Source organism: Durio zibethinus, chromosome 12, assembly GCF_047325235.1.
Source record: "Durio zibethinus cultivar Kanyao isolate XHJ-2024 chromosome 12, ASM4732523v1, whole genome shotgun sequence".
Classification (NCBI taxonomy): Eukaryota; Viridiplantae; Streptophyta; class Magnoliopsida; order Malvales; family Malvaceae; genus Durio; species Durio zibethinus.
In genome coordinates, this window is record NC_143173.1 from 21,358,978 (window position 1) to 21,381,987 (window position 23,010).

The window sequence follows — 23,010 nt, forward strand, 5'->3', positions numbered from 1 at the left end:
AAAATAAAAAAAAGAATTGAATGATATGTTTTTATTAATTTTTATAAAATAAAAATAATTATTTTATATCTAAAATTATTTAAATATATATTAAAATTTTATATTAAAATAATATATAAAAATAAAAAATAAAATTTAAAAACTAATAAACTAAACTCAATAAAATTTAATTTGGATAATCATATAAAAAGTCTATTCAGATTTAAATTATTTAAAAATTTATAATATTATACATTATAAAAAAAATCAACGTAATCTAATACGATGCAACGCGTTCTAACGTTTTCCTAGAGCACTTTATTAACATTGTTTTCTGGGTCCAAATTTTTTTCAAGGGAACTGCAATTAATCAACTTTTTGCAAGGGAACCGAAATTAACCCAAAATTAATCAATTTCTCTTTTCTTGCACCTCGCGAAACTCTCATCTGCTTTTCTCGGAGTGAAATGGCCGACTTCTTCTCCAAGGCGGAGGTGACGAGCAGCGGCCGCCCCGTCCTCCTCCGCAGCGAAGTCGAATGCCACCTTCTCTCCTCTGTGGACATCGAATCTGAAGACAACCACCACTTCAACCCCTTAAAATCGGGCCTCCTCATACTCACCACCCATCGCCTCCTCTGGCTCCCTTCTTCATCGTCCTCCTCCACTTCTTCTGCCGCAGCCATCCCCCTTCCCGCCATTTCTCACATCTTCTCCACCAAAAAATCTCTCAAGTCCATGTTTCACTCCCCAAGGATCCGCTTCCAAGTCCTCGTCTCACCCGATGGTCGGCTTTTTGATCCGGCTTCTGGGTCTGGGTCCAGTTCTGGTTCGGGCTCGAAATCCATTGTACTGACGGCGGTGGTTAGGGGGAAGGGGGACTGCGATGGGTTTTTGGGGAAGCTTTGGGAGAGTTGGCGGGCGAGAGCTTGGGAGTGTAATGAGACTTCGGGTTCCGGCTCAGGTTCAGGTTCAGGCACAGGCACCAGCACGGCCACGAGTGGTGGGTTGTACTCGAGTGACGGGTCCGTGAGGATGGTCGGCGTGGCCGGAATTTTAAGGAAAGAGCAGGAAATGTGGGAGAGTACTGATAAGAGTTTGCAGGATGCTTTTCAGGACTTAAATGCTCTCATGGTATTTCAGTTTTTTTGTTATTTTTTAAGTTATTGTTGCAAATTATGAGGAATTTAATTCAATGTAACAATTGTATGCTAAACAAGTTTAACCTTGTAGTTGTTAACATTTATATGAAGTATAAAGTCATACAAGAAAATTGTTTTCTATATAACATTGAGGTGGCAGGTTTCTTGACAAGAAAGAAAAATATATGGCACCTTCTTGTTTTGATTTCTTTAGAGAAACTAGATTAATTTCTGTTATGATTGTTTGTGCAAATGATTGAAAAGGGTAAACGACAGTGGAATGAGTCCTGGAGTGTCCAACCCATAATAATTAACCATAATATCTCTATCATTAGTTAGGACATAAAAGATTGACTTTTTTTGGTACAAAGGAGGTCATAGCATAGGATAGAGTAAGGGGTTGCAGGTGTTGGAATTTGAACCCTAGACCTGTTGGATGCCACCTTTTAAGAGTGGTTGCATGAACCGACTGAGCTAAGCTCTGGGTTCAAGATTGGAACTTTTATGTCAATGGAATGGATAAAAGGACTTGGCTAGGTAAGTTCTAAGCTATAGTTAATGATTACGATGTTAGTTGTCTCTCTTCTTTTTCTTATATTCTGATTTAGAACTCTTTCTGACTTTCAGAGTAAGGCTAAAGAGATGGTGATGCTAGCAGAGAAGATGAGGCAAAAGCTTTTGTCTGGGTCAAGTTCTCAAACAAGTGGAGCAAATGATGAGGATATGGGTTCAAAAGAAGAGATGCAGGATTGGTTGTTGAGTGTTGGTATAATATCCCCAGTCACTAAGGAGTCTGCAGGTGCCCTATATCATCAACAATTATCCCGTCAGGTTCTCTTCTCTTTTTTTTTTAATTTATCTTTGTTGTTAACTTTTATGTTATTTGCTTAATAATTTGTCTGAAGATAATACTATAGAATATATTTTATCTTTTGTTAATACATTCAATGCTCGTAGAATTTAGGAATTTTTAGTTTATTTGGCTGTAAATAAATCCTTAGAAATTAGAGAAAATTTAAGTTTGATGAGTTGGTGAGTTTTGACAGATGAGTGTCTTCTGTTTTCTTTTTATGTTTTTTAAGAGTGGGAATGTTGAAGATTATGGTTGAACTTGTTGAACTTGTAAACTGAGGAAGGATTAAGCGTAAATGTGGAAACTTGATAAGAAAAGTAAAAAATAAAAAAAGGATGTAACAAAGAGAAAAATGGTTAACTGGGTCTGTTTAGCAATGTAGTTGCCACATGGAGGTTGAAAGGGTGCCAGATCATCATGGAGATTTATATTTAATGGAACAGAATGTTATTTCACAATTGGTGTTAGTTGAAGGACCGTTATTATTATACAATCACGAGTTGAAGGATTCTTTTGGTCAAAAATTTACTAGAGGCCTCCCAACACAAACATAAAGCTAGATTTGAGGGACCAACACTACTCTTAATCCTAAACTCCTTGGTGCTTTATTTATGATAAGTACAATCTATAAAGTAAATGTAATTTTTTCTAGATAAATGATATTTTACAAATCTTGCATATATTGCAAACACCTTTGAACAAGTAGATGGGAGTTGTATTGTGGGAATTACACTCAAAGTGATCACTTATATTTTTAAAAACACATTTGAACAATTAAATAATTTTAATGAAAAGCAGAAAAAAGATTGATTATTTGAAGTTGTCCATGGGCCAAGTAGTTCTGGAGTAGTGCTGGGCTTTTATGCCATATTAACAATGAAAGTCTTTAGCCAACCCCAATCTAGCCCAAAGAAAGATGCAAAGACATAGAAACATAATATAAATAACATATTTTCCTATTATGTATTATAAAGGAATAATAATATTTTTGGTCTTCTAGCTATGAAAAAAGGGTCATTTGGTCCCTCATCTTCTATTGGAGTGAATTTGGCCCTCATGCTTTTATTTCTGGTCAAATTGGCCTGATTTTAACGGATTTTAGTCACATGGCAGCATGCAACCAACAGCTCCATTTGGATTGCCATGTGGATGACATATTGACATCCAGCGCACACATGTTATTCAACATGGCAAGTAAAAATGCCATGTGGTTCGATGACATGGCTACCTTGCTCTGGGTAAAAAAATTTTTCTTCAAAATTAATAACCTCTTTTCTCATTTCTCCTTCCTTTGCTTCTTCTCTGGTTTTGGTCTGCGTGGATGCCCCGCCTAGGTTGGGTTTTGTTGAATCTTGGATCTTTTTTATAATTAGTTTTTTTGAGTCCCAGTCCCATGTTTTCCGAATTTTTAGACACAAATGTTTTTGCTTCTTGTAAATTGTAGAGCATCATGCAAAAGTAAAACCGACAAACCAACATTTGCATATTTAGTGCACAGTGTCTCTTTTAAATTTCCGTGTCAGAAAGGTTACTTTTTACTTTATCTTGCTATGAACCTTTCTGTACTCCATTGGTATCAATGTTTGTCTCTTGTTCCTTTCACTGGTGATGAGAGGCATGATGGCCATTTTTTTTTTTTAACTTTTAGTTTTTAAAGTTACAGAAATTTGGAAGTGCATAGGAATAAATGGTAGTTATGCTATCCAGTATATGATGGTCCTTTATATTCAGACCTACTATTAAACTAGTTTCAGTTTCGAGATACATTCATTAGATTGCAAGTTGTCACTGTTTTGTAAGAAATTGTTTTGTTCTAGAAGGATAGAGGATTGTAGGATATAATACTACAAAACATATTATGTCAATTAATTATGTCAATTGAAATTGTTTGTATATCTTGGCTAGGAAGTTATTTTAGTGTAGCAAAGTGCCTAGCAATACCTTATGTTCTGTTATCATAATTGAATTGGTAAATGACTTGTCATGAGTAGATTGACTATTGATTTTTTACTAGATTTTCTTTTGAGAGCTAGTTTTGCTTTTATTTCTTGACACGTCAGCTGGCAGATTTTGTGAGAACTCCACTACAGAGAGCAGGTGGAATGATCAATCTTATAGATGCCTATTGTCTCTTTAATCGTGCTCGAGGCACAGGTTTGGTTTAACACTAACTTTGTCTCTTGTTTTTTATAAATAATATGGTTAGTGTATTTAGTTTTGTTTGGTTACATTTTGAACTTTAAATTTCTTCCTTTTTATTTTTGTTTTTTTGAAAATATTGTGACCTAAAAAATAAGTGTTCTTGTTAACATGGGTCTCCTTTCTTTTAAAAGAAACCTTCAAAAACATTAGTAGCAATAAATCTCAACATAGTTAACATTTAAAGCAACAACATTTAATGGAGGTCCTGGACAAGTGCTATACATTTTTGTCCATGTAACATTTCACAGGTGTGGTTTTGACATTGAGTTCCCACTATCTTTTTCCTAACGTTATAATTTGGCCAAAGAAACGAAGGAGGCTTTGAGGTAGTTAGATTTGTTTGAAGTTATCTCTATATTCCATAGATGCCAAATTTGTTACATCTGTTCCAAACAAAAAATCTGACAGAAACTTTGAATTTTCTGTTTCCAACAATGTTTAATTCTTCCGAAGTTGCAGCGAAAGAGAAAATGTATGATGTCCATCAACATATTCTTCTTATTCTCAATCCCAGATTGTGGCATTTATCTTTCGCTTGGCTTGCATGCTATTCTTAATAACTGTTGGCATTTTCAACTTTGCTGAAATGAACCTTTTTTTATACTAAATTCATGTTGCACGCAGAAATCAATTGTGAAAATTTCTTTGACCTCAAAAGTCTTATCTTCTGCTTGATTCTAAAATTTTCCTGTCTAGAACTTACTATAGCCTTTTCTTTCCAGTCCTCTAACATTGATGTTTTATAGTTTTTGATATATTTTTAAGCAGAGAGGACATTCAAAGTATGAAGTATTATTCTGGTATAAATTGCCTTAGATGTTTCGAGTCTCTGCATATATTTCATTCCTCTCATAGCCAGTTGTTTTTTTTTTCCTTCTCTTAAATTTCCAAAATTATGCAGCGGTTTTGTCTACTTTCAGCACTTTTAAAACGTAATGAAAATAAATGGCTTCTTTGCGTCTCTTTTTGTTCTCAGAATTGATCTCTCCGGATGATATGTTACAAGCATGTTCCTTGTGGGAGAAATTTGATGTGTATGTATGATGCTATTTTCATTTTCTTACATTTATATGATGATATCAGGAAGACATACTTAGGTGTTTGAACTCTTTAATTATATTATACTTTGTTAACAGTCCAGTGATGCTTAGGAAGTTTGATAGCGGAGTCATGGTCATCCAAAACAAGTCCCATAGTGATGAGGAGGTAATACATTTCAATTTCTCTGTCTTATCTTGATAAAATTCTATTTCGGTTTTATTTAAAAGAAATTTCCTTATCTTTTCCTTTTCTTTGGCCTAATGGAAGCCTAATGGAAACTTGCCAAATGAATTCAATGCTGTTGATTGCTGTTGTACTAAAGAACTTACCTGTGTTTTCCATAATAGTTTCCTGGAAGTTAGCTTTCTGAAAGGGAGAATTATGTATGAAACTGAAGGAATGCTAAATCACTTTATTTCTGAAGATATAATACCCCTAATGTCTTTCTTACTTTCCAGTTTTCTTTCTGTCCTCTACCATAGTAATTAAAAGCTCAGGAGATAGATTGATGTTGGATTGTCCCCTACGAGACATGCCAATAGTTAGAACTTTAAACTTTCAACTTGGAGGTCTTAGGTTGGAATCTGTAGGACTTGCAATTATGGGATGGGAGAGGGTTATCACATGTACCAAAAAATGAAGATGGATGCTAGATTCTTCAGTAGAATTGAACCCCACTATCCACATTTTCCCTTCTTGTCTCCCCAGCTGAAAGGGAAAAGTAAAAGTAATATCTAATCCCTTCTGCATTGACATAATGAAAGGATATGGATAGGAAATTAAATGTATTAAAAACTTGTACTCTTTGACATTGGACAGAGAGTATGTTTTCTTGTGTTATCTTCAAAGTCCATTCATGTGAATTTAAAAAGTACAATGGTAAATGAGGCTGTATGATATCAAATTTTGATGTGGCCCTGTGAGAAATTCTTGAGGCTTTGTTGAAGTGGAAGGAGTGTCCAAAGCAGTCAAGATGATTATGTCCAGTGGATTTCGAAGATGCTGTTTGAAATTTTTTTTGTGTATTTAAGTAGTAGATTCACCTTATGGGAGCTATTCTGTGGGCGTTCTTGATAACTTGGTTTCATCTCTTCTCAACTTAATTAGAGATTTTGGTGATTTGTTTTTTGGCCAGAAGATTTTGTTGTTTAATTGCTACAGATACAATTTCAATAACTTAACAGGTTGAGATGATGGTACTTGTTCAATGTTGATTATCATGCTTGTATCAGGGAGGCCTTGTTATGCGGGTAAAAATGGTGCTTGTGTTCTTTGTATTATTTTGTTAGCTCTACTTTGGTGATTAGGGTTGTGTTGCATATTTTGTGATAAATTTTTGTTGTGGCGGCCGTCTTGGCTTAGAGATGAACCACTATGGTTATTGTATCCATAATTATTTAGACAAACTATTTAGTGTGGAATTAGAACCATAAAAGAAAAACTGAATTGAGGCTAAAATTGATGTAGATTGAAGCTGGAACAAGAATCCTAGGTTTTAGGGTTGTAGAACCAGTAACAAATGATATCCTAGTGTATTACGGCTGCTAAGTGATCACAAAGACTCGATTCCATGAGAATTACCACAGAAGCTTGATGTAGCCTCATTCAGAACCACAATTATTACTCACGATAAATGAAAATATATTATATCACCTTAGTTGATTTAATATTAGAAAGTAGTCGCTTGTAACTGTAATTCTCAAATTCTGATTGTGGTGATGCCATGTCAAGGTTCTATGAATTCCCACTACTTGAGTCTGTAAGATCATTACTTTCCAATAGAGTATAAAAAGGATTGTATGAAATGATTATGCCATGTGACCAAAGATCCTTCTGTTCAATTCTTACATATGATTTGTTTAAAAAAGTTAACTATTTTGTACACATCATATGTGGGTCATTAGATAGGGAAATATTAATCATTAATACCTATTAATGATGTTCAAGAAGTTAGTTGACTTTTTTTTTTTTTTTATTTGAGAAATGGTGTTTCAAACCTTGCTCTTTGAGCAGGGGAATAATGCACCAACTATTAAACCAAAGGCTTGAGTTTAGTAAGTTCACCTTTTTAAAAACATAATTACATGCCAAAATTTGAATGACAATGATATATTCTGATAGATGTTAATTGTATCATACAATCCTTTCTTAGTAGACTATTTATCCCTAGCATATCCATACACTAAATACCCCAAAAAATTGGAAAACAAGGAAATTTGAAGGAAAATTTTTTCTTGGACGCCTTCAAAATTTTTCCCTACACACCTTTCTCAGCGACAGAAAATTTGTTGATGAAGAGTGATTTGTGGAATAAAATTTCTAATTCTTGGTTGAATGATTGTTTAATTACATATATTGAGAAGGATATATTTGATAGTATCAGTAATGATGCAATTATGCTTTCTTTTCAAGATATGAGAACTTGTCATGGACAATTGTAATGCCACAGTAATATATTATTTAAATTTTCTGTTTACAATTTTTTTTTTATATATATTATAGGTGGACACCTTCGAAAAAAATTCTGGATTTGTCACAGCTTTTTATACTATGGTTCCAAGTGATTTTAATTCAAGCCCCTTAATACAAATAAATCCCATCTAATCCTACCATGGAACATTCATTGAACAGTCACATGCTAGTCTCATGACCACTAAGTAAAATGAAAATCATAATAATTAGCAATAGACGACATAAATTAACAAACATAAAAAAACTTTTAAATTTAGTAAAAGCTTAAGGATGCTCCTGTGTCACAATATATTGGTTTTTCCTACTCAAATTCATACTTTTGGTTAAGCACAAATACAAATTGCTGTCATGAAACTTAACGGTGGATTTCAGGCTTACATTCATGTTTACTTCTTAAAATCTCTCTTCATGTTTAACCTATGACTTAAAATGCAGGTTTTGACTTTGTTATGAACTTTAAATGTAGATAAAAAAAAAAAGTTAGATGAGGCTTTTTCTTTGCTTTTAGCCCTCAGATTTCAGAAGATAAATCTATATTATTCAACTATAGGAATTTTCTATTGTAAAAATTAACTTACTGTGATAAATTCCAAACACACATGTTACTTTTGTTTTCGATTGCCCATACCCTTTTATATGTTTAAAACACTGGTAAATGGAGGCATCTTAGTGCAAACTTATTTTCAAGGTTTATATACTATGGCTGTGATGTGCTGAAAATTTATCTTGTAGTGGATGGTACAAGGCAGAGCTGGCAAATCAACTTTATATTTGCTATTATAGTTATCGTTAAATTTTCTTGTAGTTGTACCAATCCTGTCAAAATGTTAAATTAGTATTTGTTATTTTGTTAAGTGATTGTAAAATGTCCCATATTGTTTAAATTTAGAGTTTGTTGTGGCTTTAAATTGATGTTAGGCCATTCTGTCTTTTGTCAATTGATTTTAAGTTGGACGCTTAAACAATTTATTTACTTTTCTGGCAAAGGAATATAAGTGTATTGTGTTCACTATAACTTAAATAATTTAATTATCATTAGTCAAGAACCTGTCACCTGAAAAATAACTCATTGTTTCATGTGTAGGTTTTTGCTAGAATCAAAGGCCTTGTGACTAAGCCTGAAGCCCTTCGAAGTGGCATAAGTCCAAGTGATGCTGCAATTACGCTAGGGATTGCTCCAGCCATGGCTAAAGAGCATCTTCTAACTGCTGAGAGCAAAGGTACACCTTTGCTTTCTCTTTAAATATTGTTAAATAGCCTATATATATATATATATAATTTGCTGTTGTATGTTGGCAGGTTTGCTTTGCAGAGATATAAGCCCTGATGGCTTTCGCTTTTATATTAACCTGTTTCCTGAAATTGATCCACGTGATGTCTACTTGTAAGTCAGATGCTTCTAATTAATTTAATGACTTTCCTTTTTTTATATGTGCTTTCAATATCTTTATCAGAATCCTTTGTTTTCTACTAAAAGATGTCATTTCTACTTTTTATCAGAAACAATGAAAATTAGGTTCATTACCTTATTAGCATTGCTTAAATTTATGGGTTAAATGCTTAGCGGGAATGTTAAGTGGTACTTATGTATGCATTATGGGTAAGGTTAACACATGGTAAAGTAGTGGATCAAACATGTTATGGCAGTGAAAGCTTTAGTTTCCTAGAAGGGAAGTTAGTATAGAGAAATGTGAGAGCATGGACAACCAGAAGTTTATACATAAGGTACTTAAGGGAGTATTTATAGTGTTAGGGAGTGGCTTTCCAACCAATGGGATTCATGAAGTGTTTTAACTTGATGGAAAACATGGTTGGAAAAATAAGAATGTGATCAAATTACCGAGTTTATTATGAATGAACATACAATCAATGCATCAGTGTTTTTCAGTCCCTACAACTGAAAGGTATGTGAGATATCTAAAAAGGGTCAATGAAATTTGAATTCCTTCATAGGCTTTAGTTGAGACTAAGCCTCATCTCCAAAAATCTAAATAATAATTTTAAGCTTTGAGTCTGCCTTTTTTTCTGAGGTTTTCTCTTCTTATTTTTGAGAATTATCTTTTACACCACTGGTATGGTGATATAGTAAGCCATGCTTTTAATATCATTAAATATTTTTAGGCCCCAAATATTTTGCCTTTGCAATACTTATATGGATTGCCCTTGTACTATTTTAGAAACTTTAGTCAATTTGGAAATGTAATATTGGTAGTGGAGATGGAGATCAGGTTAGGGATTTGTAAGAGATTATCTGCTACAGGAGTATCAGATATCAAATTGGAAAATATGAGGTCTAGTTAGAATTGAATGAAAATTCATGTTTAATTAGCCAGATTCCCTTATCTTGTCATATGCTTTGTGTGCCTGTGTTGAGGTTGGTGGGGAGTTATTTTTGTGTGGGAAGATAGAAGGCTACTAGATATGTGAAAAAATGAGAGTATATTGAAAAACTTGTGTATCGAATCATACAAACACCATAGATTTAAATACAACTAACTAGAGAGTAAACTAGGAAACTAAATATTCCTAAATTTAATCCCTATAATCAAGGAATTGTCTATCCTGATATTCTGTCCTTAATTCTAGAGATACAAATTCTCAATTTTAGGGATACATATATATAAAGATTACAATCAGCAGATTACAAAATACAACCACTTGTAACTAAATGTTTTCCCACACTCCTCCTCAAGCTGGTGAATAGGTGTTTTCCATTCTCAGCTTGGAAATAATTTCCTGAAATGTTGCACTGTTGAGGCCTTTAGTCAACACATCTGCAAGTTGACCCTTGGTTGATACATATGGGGTGCAAATCAATCCATTGTCTAGTTTTTCCTTTATGAAGTGTCGATCTACTTCAATGTGTTTTGTTCTGTCATGTTGCACAAGATTATGTGCAATGCTTATTGCAGATTTGTTATCAGAGTAAAGTCTCATTGGTCCATCCCATTTGATCTTCAAGTCTTCTAGAATAATCTTTAACCATAGTAGTTCACAAATTCCTTGAGCCATTGCCCTAAACTCTGTTTCCGCACTTGATCTTGCTACCACATTCTGTTTTTTACTCCTCCAAGTTACAAGATTACCACCTAGAAAAGTACAGTAGCCTAAGGTAGATCCTCTGTCAGTTGCTGAACCTGTATAATCAGCATCTGTATATGCTTTTAGTACCAACCCTGAATTTTTTTTAAACAAGATACCTCTCCCAGGATTAGCCTTCAAATAGTGTAGCACACGGTAGACAGCTTGTAGGTGTACTTCTTTAGGTCTATGCATAAATTGACTTATCACACTCACAGCATATGCTATGTCAGGTCTAGTATGTGAGAGATAAATAAGTCTTCTAACTAATCTCTGGTACATCTCCCTATCTACAGCAGCATCTTCATTAGCTTTTCCAAGCTTATAATTAGGATCTATATGAGAATTTGCAGGTTTACATGCGAGCTTCCCAGTTTCCTTCAAAAAATTCATCACATATTTCCGTTGTGAGATAAAAATACCATGACGTGAGTGGGCTACTTCAATTCCTGGGAAGTACTTCAATCTCCCTAGCTCCTTTATCTCGAATTCTCTAGCTAAACACTGTTTTAGAAAGTCTCTTTTTTTTTCATCATCTCCTGTTACAATTATATCATCAACATATACTAATAGAACTGTGACCTTCCCTGAATCTGAGTGCTTGATAAACAGTGTGTGATCCCCTTGACTCTGTTTATATTCCATTCCTAGCATCACTTTGGCAAATCTTCCGAACCAGGCTCTAGGAGACTGTTTAAGGCCATATAAAGCCTTTTTCAGCTTGCATACTTTTTTTGCTTTTAGATGACCTCCAAATCCCGGTGAAACTTTCATATATATTTCTTCTTCCAAATCACCATGTAAAAAGGCGTTCTTTACATCAAATTGTTGAAGTTGCCAATTATAATTTGTTGCCAAGGATAATAAAATCCTAACTGTATTCATCTTGGCAACTGGAGCAAAAGTTTTCTGATAATCCACTCCATAAGTTTGAGTGTAGCCCTTAGCCACCAGCCTGGCCTTGTATCTTTCAATAGTACCATCTGCCTTATACTTTATAGTGAAAACCCATTTACACCCAATTGGATGTTTTCTTGCAGGCAACTCTACTGGTTTTCATGTCTTATTTTTCTTTAAGGCTTCCATTTCTATTTTCATCACCTGCCTCCATTTCTCATTGGATAATGCCTCAGATAATGTAGTTGGAATAGAAATAGTATTTAAGCTCACAAGAAAATTTTTATGGGATGGTGAAAACTTTTCAAATGACACAAAATTAGAGATTGGGTATAATGGATGTTTAGTACATTCTCTAGTTCCTTTCCTAATGGCAATGGGTAGATCATAATCACTAATTTTAGGAGAGTCATGCTCATTTTGAGAAATAGAATCAGAGATTGTAATTACCTCATTTCCAGAGTTAGGATCAGGTTCTTGGATTTGCACTGGTTTAGGAGCTGAAACTTTCTTTTTTGAGTACACCTGTAATTCTTTCACAGAATCAAGAATAGTATTATTCTTAGTCACAACTTCTGTGTTTGGAATTGGTTCAGATTTAGAATCAGTGTTTGACTTGGACTCTGAAGAAATGGGTTTAGGCTCAAAAAAATTAATGGGTGAAACTATTTTGGAGGAGGATGACAAGTCAAGCAAAAAAAAGTCTTTATCCTTATCTTCTATAAATGATTTCTCCCCCTGAAGATAAGGTTGAGTAAAAAATGGTTTACTTTCTTCAAAAGTGACATATGCAGACACATAAAATTTTTTGGTAGGAGGATGATAGCACTTATACTCTTTCTGAGTTGATGAATACCCCACAAAGATACACTTAATTGCTCTTGGATCCAACTTTCTCTTATTATGATTGTGAACATGAACAAATGATGTACAACCGAATATCCTAGGTGTGAGGTTGTTTGTGGCATTAAGGTTGGGATAGAATTGTGAGAGTAGTTCCATAGGAGTTTTAAATCTCAAAACCCTTGAAGGTAATCTATTTATAATGTGTGTAGCAGTGAGAACAGCTTCCCCCTAGTAAGATTTGGGCACATTTGCTTAAAAGAGAAAGGCTCGGGTTGTGACTAGTAAATGGCTGTTTTTTCTCTCTGTCACTCCATTTTACTGTGGAGTATTAACACAATATGACTCATGGATAATCCTCTCATTTTGAAAATAGGTGGATAGACTCTGGTTGAAATAGTCTCTTGCATTATCAGATCTAAATCTCTTGATTCTCATTCCAAATTGATTTTGGATCATGTTTTGGAAGCTAAAAAACACACTATTCACATCTTATTTGGATTTAAGTAAAAAAACCCAAGAAACCCTGGTACAATCATCTATGAATGAAACAAACTATCTTGCCCCAGAAATATTAAGAACTGTAGACGGACCCCAAATGTCACTATGAATCAAGTAAAAGGAAGTAGAACTTCTTTTGTTACTAATTGGAAAAGATACACGTCTGTGTTTTGCATGTTCACAAACATCACAATGAAAATCTTCAACGTTTAATCCTTTGAACAAAGAAGGAAACATGTTTCTCAAAGTTCCAAAAAAAGGATGTCCAAGATGAAAATGATAAAGTCAGATTTTGTCTTTATTGGAAGATTGTTCAAAAAGAAATGATGAAGGTAAACTATTCTTGATATTACTCTTATGTTGTTGGATGTCTCAAGATAGTATAGTCTATCTTTCTCCTTAGCAAGTCCAATCCTCTTCTCCGAACCCTGATCTTGAAATTCAGGGTAAGAGGGATAAAAAGTCACATTGCAGTTCATGTCTCTAGTAAGTCTTTGTATAGATATCAGATTAGTAGATAATCTAGAAACATGAAGAACATTTTTAAGAACGAATGAGGGATTAATTTGAATATCTCCTAATCCTGCCACTGTAGTAAGTGAACCATTTGCAATAGTAATTTTCTTATTACCAGGACATAGGGTATATGTACTAAACTTTTGTGAAGAATGTGTCATGTGGTTTGTGGCTCCTGAGTCAATGACCCAAGAACTCTTAATGGACTTATCTGAGACATTTAATCCATGAGAATTAGAGACTTTACCTGCACTAGAGTCCTTACCTTAGTGTGCCAAGGCGCATACACCAGTAACTTTTTCAAGAGTTCCCAATAGGCTTCTCAGTTTCTCAATCTTTTTTTTATCCAACTCTCCTTGTTCTTGAGACTTCTCCTAGTTTAACTCCATTGCAGTCATGTGAGCTTGTCCTTGATTTCTTGGCTGTCCTCCTTTATAACCCCATTCTTTGCTTGAAGTTGAAGGTTTTCCATGTAGTTTCCAGCAACGATCTCTGGTGTGCCTTGGTTTCTTGCAATAGGTGCACCAAAGATTGTTGCGATTTGAAGTTTTAGCCGAATCACCTTTCCCATTCTCACTGACTGGTAATTGTTCTAAGCTTTGGTTCTTCCCACCATTAGAGACCGTAACAGATCCTTCTACATGCACACTGTCAAGCATCACTCCTCTTCTGCTCTCTTTTGCTCTAACCATGGATATCACTTCATTTAAAGAAGGCAGATCCTGTTTTCCTAAAATTTGGACTCTGACTTGATCAAACTCAACATTCAATCCAGCAAGAAAATCATAGAGTCGATCTTTTTCAATAAATTTCTTTAAAGTTGTTGCATCTTTACTGCACTTCATTTCTATGCACCGATAGCGATCCATCTCTTGCCAAAGATTTTTAAGAAGAATAGCATACTCTGTGACTGACTTATTCCCTTGTTTGAGAGCTGCAGTCTTGATCTTTACCTCATAGACTTGAGCAGCATCTTTAACTTTGGAATAGGTTTGACGAATTGATTCCCAAATGTCTTTAGCCGTGGACAAAAACATACAAGTGTCACTAATATCTGGTGTCATAGAATTCCACAGCCATGACATAACCATAGAATCCTCTTCATCCCAAGCCTCAAATTTTGGATCTCCTTTCTCAGGACCAGTGCCAAGAAGATGGGTCAATTTTCCTTTCCCTTTTAGAAAGGTTTGAACCAACTGAGACCACTTCAAGTAGTTCTTTCCATTCAATCGGTATGCAGCTTGGATATTCTGTAGTTCCCCTGTGGTTTGACCAGTTGTTACTTCTCCAAATCGAGTAGTAGCGGCAGATTCTGCTATTTCTGACATGATTACCTTTCTCAGGTCTGAAACGAGTATAGGCAATGAAGGCCAAAAAGGAAAAAAATAAAAGTATGAGAAACTTAACAGAATTTGGCTATGAAGGCCTAAAAAAATATTCAGCAATGAAGGCTGAAAAATTTTCTTCCCAAGAAGAGTCTAAAGCTCTGATACCATGTGAAAAAATGAGAGTATATTGAAAAACTTGTGTATCGAATCATACAAACACCATAGATTTAAATACAACTAACTAGATAGTAAACTAGGAAACTAAATATTCCTAAATCTAATCCCTATAATCAAGGAATTGTCTATCCTGATATTCTGTCCTTAATTCTAGAGATACAAATTCTCTATTTTAAGGATACAGATATATATAGATTACAATCAGCAGATTACAAAATACAACCACTTGTAACTAAATATTTTCCCACAAGATATTTTGCTGAATTCAGGGTACTTTGCTTTATGGTGACTTATAAATATAGAATGTGTTTGATGCATAAGGTTATGATTAGATAGGATAAGATGATATTATAAATAGAATTAGATTAAATAATGTTATCCTATCTTGTGATTGATGTGTGTGATGATTAGGATATCATAATTTTATTTATTAGTCAAAATGATCATTCCTCAAAATTTATACAATTAAAATTATTGATGTGATTTTTGAGAGTAGAAGAAGACATGTAAGTTCAACCTCATAGGTTAAAATAATCCTCTCCACTTTGGGAGTATTGAATCCTCTTATACCAAAAGGATGATTAATCTTCGTTCCAATCTTATCCCTTTTTTTTTAAGATACAAATCAAATATGGTATAGTCCTATCCTATCCATCAATGTACCAAATATGGCCATAATTTGATTTGCAAGGGACAGACTTCTTATTGCACGGCTTTGTACCATTCTTGCAATTATCCTATTGTTTCTCGAGCAATTTTATTTGTCATTTCTTTTTGCTTGCGTGGTATTTATGCACGTTAAATTTGTAGAGTGAAGGATTATGGGATCTGCAATACATGGATCAAAGCAGTTTCTATTTCTGGGTAAGGATGCCATTTTTAATTAATTTCCATTGACATTCATGCTGCTCGCACCATTAAAAAGCTTCAGCTACCTTATTTATCTAAGGCTTTGTTCATCTTCATTCTTTATTTTACCTTAATAATTGTTTATTTTCTTTTTTCTTTTTAGGTTGAAATAAATGCATTTGGCTTTAGATTTCTGGAAGCATGTTCTCAGACAGCTTTCCCATGCTCGATTGGGACAATGGATTTTCTGCATGTGGGGTAACTTACAATCCAGTCTGCTTCTTTTTGTTGTAAATAAGAACACGAGGAAAGCTGGTGAGCAACTCAGGATATGGTTTTGAACTTTTGATTGATAGTGTACACTGTAAGTTGTAACAAGAGAACAATTGATCCTTCAATTGAAACTTCTAAAGCAAACTCAGCAATACCGACTAGTGTTTATTGGGTGTAGAGATGTCAATAAAGGCTTGAATTACACGGCCAGCCAGCAGCAAATTGCACATGACTGAATTGTTTCCCATTCCAATACTCTGTTGACATTTGGAAGCTCAATCGAAACTGTGCAATATCCTTTGGAATATTTTTAAATAGAATTAATGATTTTAAATATGATAAAATAATTTGACACAAAAATATATAAAAAAATAAAAATAAAATAATTTAAAATTTAATAAAAATTATATATAAATTTATAAAAATTAAAAAAAAAAATTTTGTATATCATATCAATACAAATTTGATATAGTAATTTTTATATTTTATATGTATTTAATACAAAATAAATATGATAAAAATATGAATTCCTAAAATATATAAATTATCGTATTTATTTTCAATCTTATTTTGGATAAGAAGTTTCTCCAAATCCAAACATTTGCCATTTTAACAACAGAGGCCAACGGGATGCATGCTTCGGGATAGGATCCCTCGTACAAGCATTTCCACACAGATCAAGCTTTATCAGAGTTCACCGCATCTCCATCTGCCTAATCAAACTTTTGGTGGTGAATTTTGCAAATTCTGCACGTAGGATTGCTAAAAGAGCCTTCAAATCATATATAAATTTAACAAAACAAAAAAAATATAAGTTTTGTATTTTCATATAAACATAAATTGTGATATATAATTTTTGTATAAAAGATGCACAAATACACAAATTCTCAGTATTTTATATGATACGAATATACGAATTGCTAGTTCTAAGTTTAGACCCAAGCCTCATCAGCGCACATACACTAACCTTGAAACTATACCCCAACCCCAACCCTTTTCTTGTAATCCTTGCAGACACTAGAATATGACTGACTGAAAACTTTAGGTTGCGTTATAATGAACTTACTCAGCTTCAAGGGCTGCAATTTCATATCTCAGTTCTTCTAAATGTTCATTAATGGCAGTTACAGCATCTTGCACACCTCTAATGGCTTCCTTGAGAGCATTATCATATTCAGCATTTGCTTCTGCATCTTCTGTGCCAGCTGCTTCTGTTATCTCATGGACATGCACACATTCATGCTCCATTGGCTTCTTAAATAAACAATTTTCGTGGCTCACTGGACGCTCTGATGGCCGACCTGCCTTCTTCAAGACCTGAATCGTAGCAGTCTTCATGATAGAAGAAAGTAAGTTTGTCAGCAGAAATTGGGAGATGTCACAAGGTAAGAAATAGAATTAGGTAAGAAAATTGATAAAGAAAATACATATATATATTTATGCTACATAACTAATGTTTAAAAAAAACATAATTTAAAATTAAAGTTTTAAAATAGTTAATCCACACCAACAAATGAATCAATCCAATTTAAATGGGAGAAGCTGCTTCAAGAAAGAATTCTTCATTTATCAATTATAAATTCTATGACTTTTGCAGTTAATCCTGAAGCAGAGAATGGAACTAAAACAGGGGCGCCTTGATTGAACTGTATTTATTTTAACTGATTAAATCTCAGACTTCATAACCACAGCATCAGCCCAATTTGTTTTAAGCAATCACTAAAGCATAGTTTAAATGATTATCCAGTCACCTCACATTCAGACTGCAAAACAAAACCCATCCAAACAAAGGCATCTTTCCTCTTGGCAGCAACATATATAGCTACAATAATGAAATATACGGACTATTTATCAAGTCAAAACCAATGTGCACATAAAAGTTGTTGTTTCTAATCATAACATTATCAAAGTTTTAATCAAATGCTGGAAAAGAAATAAAAGGATTTTCAGTAATGCATTTTGGCTCAAAGGATTTGACACTTATTATAAGGGTCTTTAAGGTCTGGATCAACAAACATTCACGTCCATGCATGATGCCTAAGCCCATGCATTATGAATAAACAAAGATGAGCAATTAATTAACTGTAAGTTTGAAATTGCATTTAGAGTTTGTCATAGAGCTCTCTTGATTTTACCATACTGTGACAATAGCTTTGCCAAGTTACCACTATGTTGAAACTTGAAACTATTGCTGGTCCCGCACTTGAAGAAAATTCTTAATAGATTTCTTCCATCCCTTCTCCATTCTACTGCATTTTAATCCATTATGCTATAAACTAGATAAACAGGAAGATATATGCTTTCTGCCTATAGAAATGATTTTCAATCAAGGGTCCAACATAGGAAGAGGTGTAATTTGGTAGGGAGTCAGCAATATTTATGCTGCCTTGTCACACAAAATCAACTTTTAATTGTCCAGAAGCCTGTCCCATGCCAACCCCCAAAAAACTAAAATAGAAAATTCTTTTTGAGTTCCTTTGTCAGGAAGATCATTAATTCAACACTAACCGTATTTGATCCATACAGTTTGCAGCAGCAAAAACAGATGATAATACTGTCAGGAACAACGGTAAAATGACAGGTGGTCAAAAAAGATATATACAGAATTACAGATGACCAGACAACAAAAAATTATAATTCTAGATTCCGATATAATTCTCTCAAGAGCACTGATACAAGAACAGTTAGTAACAACAGCTAATATACAGAGCCATACCAGATGCAATTTCTGCTTTTCGTGTGTTTGAACGGCTCTGAGCAGCTGAGCTAAATCAACCCGGCCGTAATCAGGGTTTAAAAATAGAGATTCCATCTCAAGGACCTGTACCCAAGCAAGCAACATACTAAGAACAGGCGAACTTGAAAAAGGAATTCAAGAATAATGTACATATAAGTATCGGAACTTGTTTCGAGCAGTCATTGAACTCTATTGTAATCTCACTGCAAAGCTGCTGGTAGGCCAATTCCCCTCCTGAATTCATATACTCAGAAAAACCCCTGACCATTAAATGCCAAAACTAACCATCAAAATTCTCTCCGAAAAAAGATATATAGAACAAAAGCAAAAAACATATAGTACATTCCATCCAAACTCATTTGAAGTATTACACGAGGCAAGGACTATGATATCAGACTTAGTCAAAGAACATTCTTATCACCTAAAGATGCAATTTTTCTGCAAAAAATGGCTTTTTTACGCATCAAAGAAACCTTTTACATACATGTTCCTATTCCTACTCCTTTCTTTTTAAGAAAAAGCTTAGGTAAACACTCAAGCATTTTTCTTAATCATAGGTGCATGTATTTCCTACTCAAAAGCTGGGTATTACTAAACCTGACAATTTTAGATAAGACACATAATACAAATTCCAAAACAAAATTACAGCAACAGAGTTTAAAATTTTAATAAAAATTGCATATGACTTTGGCAAAAACAAAAAAGAAATGTGTTTCCTATTTGACGTATACAAATTGTGACATGTTAATTTTTGTGTTTTATATGTGTTTGACACAAAACAGGCACGACACTTATACACAAATTGCCATGTCTAGTTGTTACCTAAAAAAAATTAAAACAAAATCTGCCCTATTCATAGGTACTTTGCTGATTTTTTAACAATTTTAAACTTTTACAGATCGGCGAATCCAAGAAAAATTTTATAAAGCATTTCACTTAATTTGTACTGTACCCTTTTTCTATGGTTCTCCATAAAAAAAAAAAAAAATTAAGTCCTTAGATTTATTTTTCCTCAATTAAGACCAACAATGATGATTTCTTGATTCCTAAACATCTATGTTTAATGAATAAATGTTAGTGATTTTAGATAAATCAAATTTGTTTTCCTCTCACCATTAAAACCATGGGATGAGATTATGATTTGAATTTTGCAATGAAATGTATAACACTGAATTGGGTTTCAGAAATAGATTTCAAGAACTAACCCAAACAGCCATCAAATTCAAATTAAAAATTGGTTCTTTGGGGAAAAATGGGAAGAAAAAGGGCTTACGTTTTAAGCTTGGAGTAAGCTTGGGCTCTACGCTGTTGAACGTCAAGGAATTTGCGAAGCAAATGGAGAATTTCTATATTTTTACTGCTACTGCTGCCTTCATTTTCTTCAATCTCCATTGACTCTTTTATCGAAAGCTTTTTCTCAAAATCTTCCATTTTTTAATTATTATTTTCGCTTTGCCTCTTCACCAGTTTCTGCAAATTTCTTCTTTTGCGGTCACGCCTTCCACGGGAAACTGGAAACTGACAATTTTTTTTTATATGGCCATGGGAAACTGAAATTGTTAGTATTTATTTACTTTTCTTTTCGGAATAAAAAGTACAATTTGAAGGGGGAAAAAGTAAAATGTTGGGTAGGAGAATAAAATACTTGGGCTACAAAATCAAAGCCCAAATGGAGACAACCCATTATGAAAAGAAATAAAAATCATTGCCTAATTAAGTGGACTTAACCGTTCGTGTTTTTAGCGAATAAGCTTGATTGGATAAAAAGTATAATCGTGGAAGATGCTTATGAAGCTATCTAAAACACTCTAGTTTATCATAATTGGAGGTGATAATAAATTAGAGCGAATTGAATTGATTTTTTTTTTGAATAACATATAATATTATAAATTTTTAAAATTTAATTTGAATTTAAATTGATTTTCTTTTGAAATTGAACCGAATTTACAGATTTGTTAAGATTCATTGGTTTTTAAATTTTAAATTTTAAATTTTTATATATTATTTTGATAGAATTTTAATATATTTTAATAGATTTATATATAAATAATTATTTTTATTTTATAAAAATATAAAATATATATAAATTAATAAAAATATATAATTTGACTCTATTCAATTTTTTATATTTCGATTCAAATTTAACTTTAATCTCAATCGAATAAAAAAAATCATTTTAAATTGAATACTGCAATTTTAAATTAATTTTTGATTTTTTCGATTTTTTTTCCCTTGTGGTAACGAAGGAAAGGATTTGTTAGCGTGGCCCAGTAATAATAATGGCCAATGTTCAGTCAAGGCGTAGGATATCATGTTATGAGAGAGTGCCTCTAAGGAATAAGAAAGATCCATCCTTATCAAACATAGTGAAAGAATCTGTTTGGGAGGATATCTGGAAGCTTTTGATTCCTACTATAATAAGGAACTTCCTATGGAGGGCCTGTCATAATGCTAGCTATCAAAATCTATGGAGAAAAAGGGTGACATCCCCCTATATGTTCTTTGTGCAACTCTGGAATGGAGACAGTATAACATGTTTTACTATTGTGTGACTATAATCACCACTTCTGATAAATGGCTGAGTGAATGCTTGAACTTAAAAAGTAGGCATGGCGAATGATTAACAGAGATTGCAAGTTACTATTGCTTTTGCAGAATATTTGGAAACTACGTCTTGAAGCAATAAATAAGAGGAAAGAGCCTGATGTGATGATGGTAATTGCTAGAATTAAATGAGCAGTAGCTTAGTATATGTGTTTCTTAGAAGGTCAAGCTGGTGAGAAGGAAAATAACATAGGTAGTAGCAGACAAGAAATTTGGAAAGAACCTGAAGAAGGGAGGGTGAAGGCAAATTGTAATGGTGCTTACTCTCAAGAAACGAGTGAAGCTGGTTTGGTTATGGTGATTAGAAATCCTGGGAAAAGAGTTGATTGGAGGAGTCAGTAACAAGAAAAAGGTTGATTCTAGTTTAATGGCAGAAGCTTAAGAACTGCGAGAAGGAGTAATGCTGCAAAAAGAAATGGATCTTGGAAACAGACTCTGAAGTCTTAAGCAAGGAACTGAGTAAAGAAAGAGGGTATCAAAGTTATAAAGGAGTGAAGTGGTTTGAAGGGTTTAGGGTCAGTTGTGTTAACGGAAAAGCTGATAGAGCGGCTGATTGGCGTTGCTACCCAAACCAAGAATGGTATGTGCAATGAAAATTAGGTGATTTTGGCTTATCCTCGTTGGTTTTAAAACTGAATAAGAATGGACTGCACGCACCTCCTTAAATGTACCATTAGAGTACTGAGTTCATGAGTCGGGTGTTCTCTTCTATTCTGATAGATGTTAGTAATTGTGATCGTTGTAACTCTGATTACAAAGTAATGAAATACTATTGATTCTTGACCAAAAAAAAAACTCAAGTTATTGCATGAAAAAAACTTTTATTTATTAATCCAACAGTAATAAAAATCTTGCCAATTGAAAGAGACAAACATGAACAGTAGACGCGCTTCACATGACAGTTTCTCAATTCAAAAACCTTTTTCTTTCTTAATACAGACGTGCTTTCCTTCTGATACTAGTGTTTGATAAAGCTCTAAATTTGCAAACAAGTTTTAATGCAAGTATTAAATTTGATCAATTGTAGTACAAAGACTAAATCCTTTAAGAAGAAAAATTTTGGCTTGGGACCAATAACTTTGGCAGTTAAAAAGTACTTGATTTGATTAAGATAGGTTTAACTACTAAAGGAATGTTCCAAATGATTAAGACAGTCCATGCGTGAGTCTTAATCTGAGTTAAATTGTTTTTATTATTTGTTTCTAATGTATATTTGTTTCTATTGAGTAGAGTTGCCTTCGAAGCTGGGACTTGGGAGAGGGTCAACGGTCAACAATACCTTTTTTTTTTTTTTTGTGTGCTGAGACTTTCCCCTTTAAAACTGAATATGACAAACATACAGTTACAGACAAGCTTCGCTTGAGCCTTCTCTCAATTATCTTTTCTTGCATTAGAAAAACAACAACATTAACAACCCATTTTCCTTGTTACTCCAAACTTATAGTTTGCAAAAACCTTCTCTGTCTCACAGCCATTAATATAATAAATAAGAAAATTAACTGATATTAAAACATTTT

At 33.6% G+C, this 23,010-nt stretch overlaps 3 protein-coding genes across 9 annotated transcripts; 1 reads left to right on the forward strand and 2 right to left on the reverse strand.

The window, feature by feature from the left end:
- Positions 1–221: 221 nt before the first annotated feature.
- LOC111297973 (EAP30/Vps36 family protein) lies at positions 222–16,384 on the forward strand. Of its 4 annotated transcripts, XM_022892608.2 has the most exons (9): positions 254–1,111; positions 1,747–1,950; positions 4,033–4,126; positions 5,151–5,208; positions 5,311–5,380; positions 8,772–8,907; positions 8,987–9,071; positions 15,841–15,894; positions 16,043–16,384. In XM_022892608.2, exons 1-9 carry the CDS (start codon positions 446–448, stop codon positions 16,050–16,052), a joined length of 1,377 nt encoding a protein of 458 aa, XP_022748343.2. In that variant the 5' UTR covers positions 254–445; the 3' UTR covers positions 16,053–16,384. The 4 variants fall into 4 exon arrangements, with proteins under 4 accessions (XP_022748345.2, XP_022748343.2, XP_022748344.2 ...); XM_022892609.2 differs by lacking the exon at positions 15,841–15,894 and having other exon boundaries at positions 269–1,111; XM_089741199.1 differs by lacking the exon at positions 16,043–16,384 and having other exon boundaries at positions 269–1,111; positions 15,841–15,898.
- On the reverse strand, positions 10,118–15,049 carry LOC111285355 (uncharacterized). Its single transcript, XM_089741200.1, has one exon. It carries the CDS (start codon positions 14,851–14,853, stop codon positions 13,900–13,902), a length of 954 nt encoding a protein of 317 aa, XP_089597326.1. The 5' UTR covers positions 14,854–15,049; the 3' UTR covers positions 10,118–13,899.
- Positions 16,385–16,665: 281 nt separating the features above from the next.
- On the reverse strand, positions 16,666–20,473 carry LOC111296232 (DNA repair REX1-B protein). 4 transcript variants are annotated; one of them, XM_022890422.2, is made up of 5 exons: positions 20,163–20,473; positions 19,056–19,149; positions 18,869–18,973; positions 17,219–17,484; positions 16,666–16,899 (listed from the first exon to the last, which is right to left on the reverse strand). In XM_022890422.2, exons 1-5 carry the CDS (start codon positions 20,318–20,320, stop codon positions 16,866–16,868), a joined length of 657 nt encoding a protein of 218 aa, XP_022746157.2. In that variant the 5' UTR covers positions 20,321–20,473; the 3' UTR covers positions 16,666–16,865. The 4 variants fall into 4 exon arrangements, with proteins under 4 accessions (XP_022746157.2, XP_022746156.2, XP_022746158.2 ...); XM_022890421.2 differs by having other exon boundaries at positions 16,666–16,914; XM_022890423.2 differs by having other exon boundaries at positions 16,786–16,924.
- Positions 20,474–23,010: the final 2,537 nt, after the last annotated feature.

Coding starts and splice junctions, on each gene's coding strand:
- LOC111297973 (XM_022892608.2), top strand. CDS start 446: ATGGCCGACTTCTTCTCCAAGGCGGAGGTGACGAGCAGCGGCCGCCCC. Junction 4,127..5,150: donor TAATCGTGCTCGAGGCACAG/GTTTGGTTTAAC, acceptor TTTTGTTCTCAG/AATTGATCTCTCCGGATGAT. Junction 9,072..15,840: donor GATCCACGTGATGTCTACTT/GTAAGTCAGATG, acceptor TTAAATTTGTAG/AGTGAAGGATTATGGGATCT.
- LOC111296232 (XM_022890421.2), bottom strand. CDS start 20,320: ATGGAAGATTTTGAGAAAAAGCTTTCGATAAAAGAGTCAATGGAGATT. Junction 19,150..20,162: donor GCTTACTCCAAGCTTAAAAC/GTAAGCCCTTTT, acceptor TTTAATGGTCAG/GGGTTTTTCTGAGTATATGA. Junction 17,485..18,868: donor AAAAGCAGAAATTGCATCTG/GTATGGCTCTGT, acceptor TCTATCATGAAG/ACTGCTACGATTCAGGTCTT.
- LOC111285355 (XM_089741200.1), bottom strand. CDS start 14,853: ATGTCAGAAATAGCAGAATCTGCCGCTACTACTCGATTTGGAGAAGTA.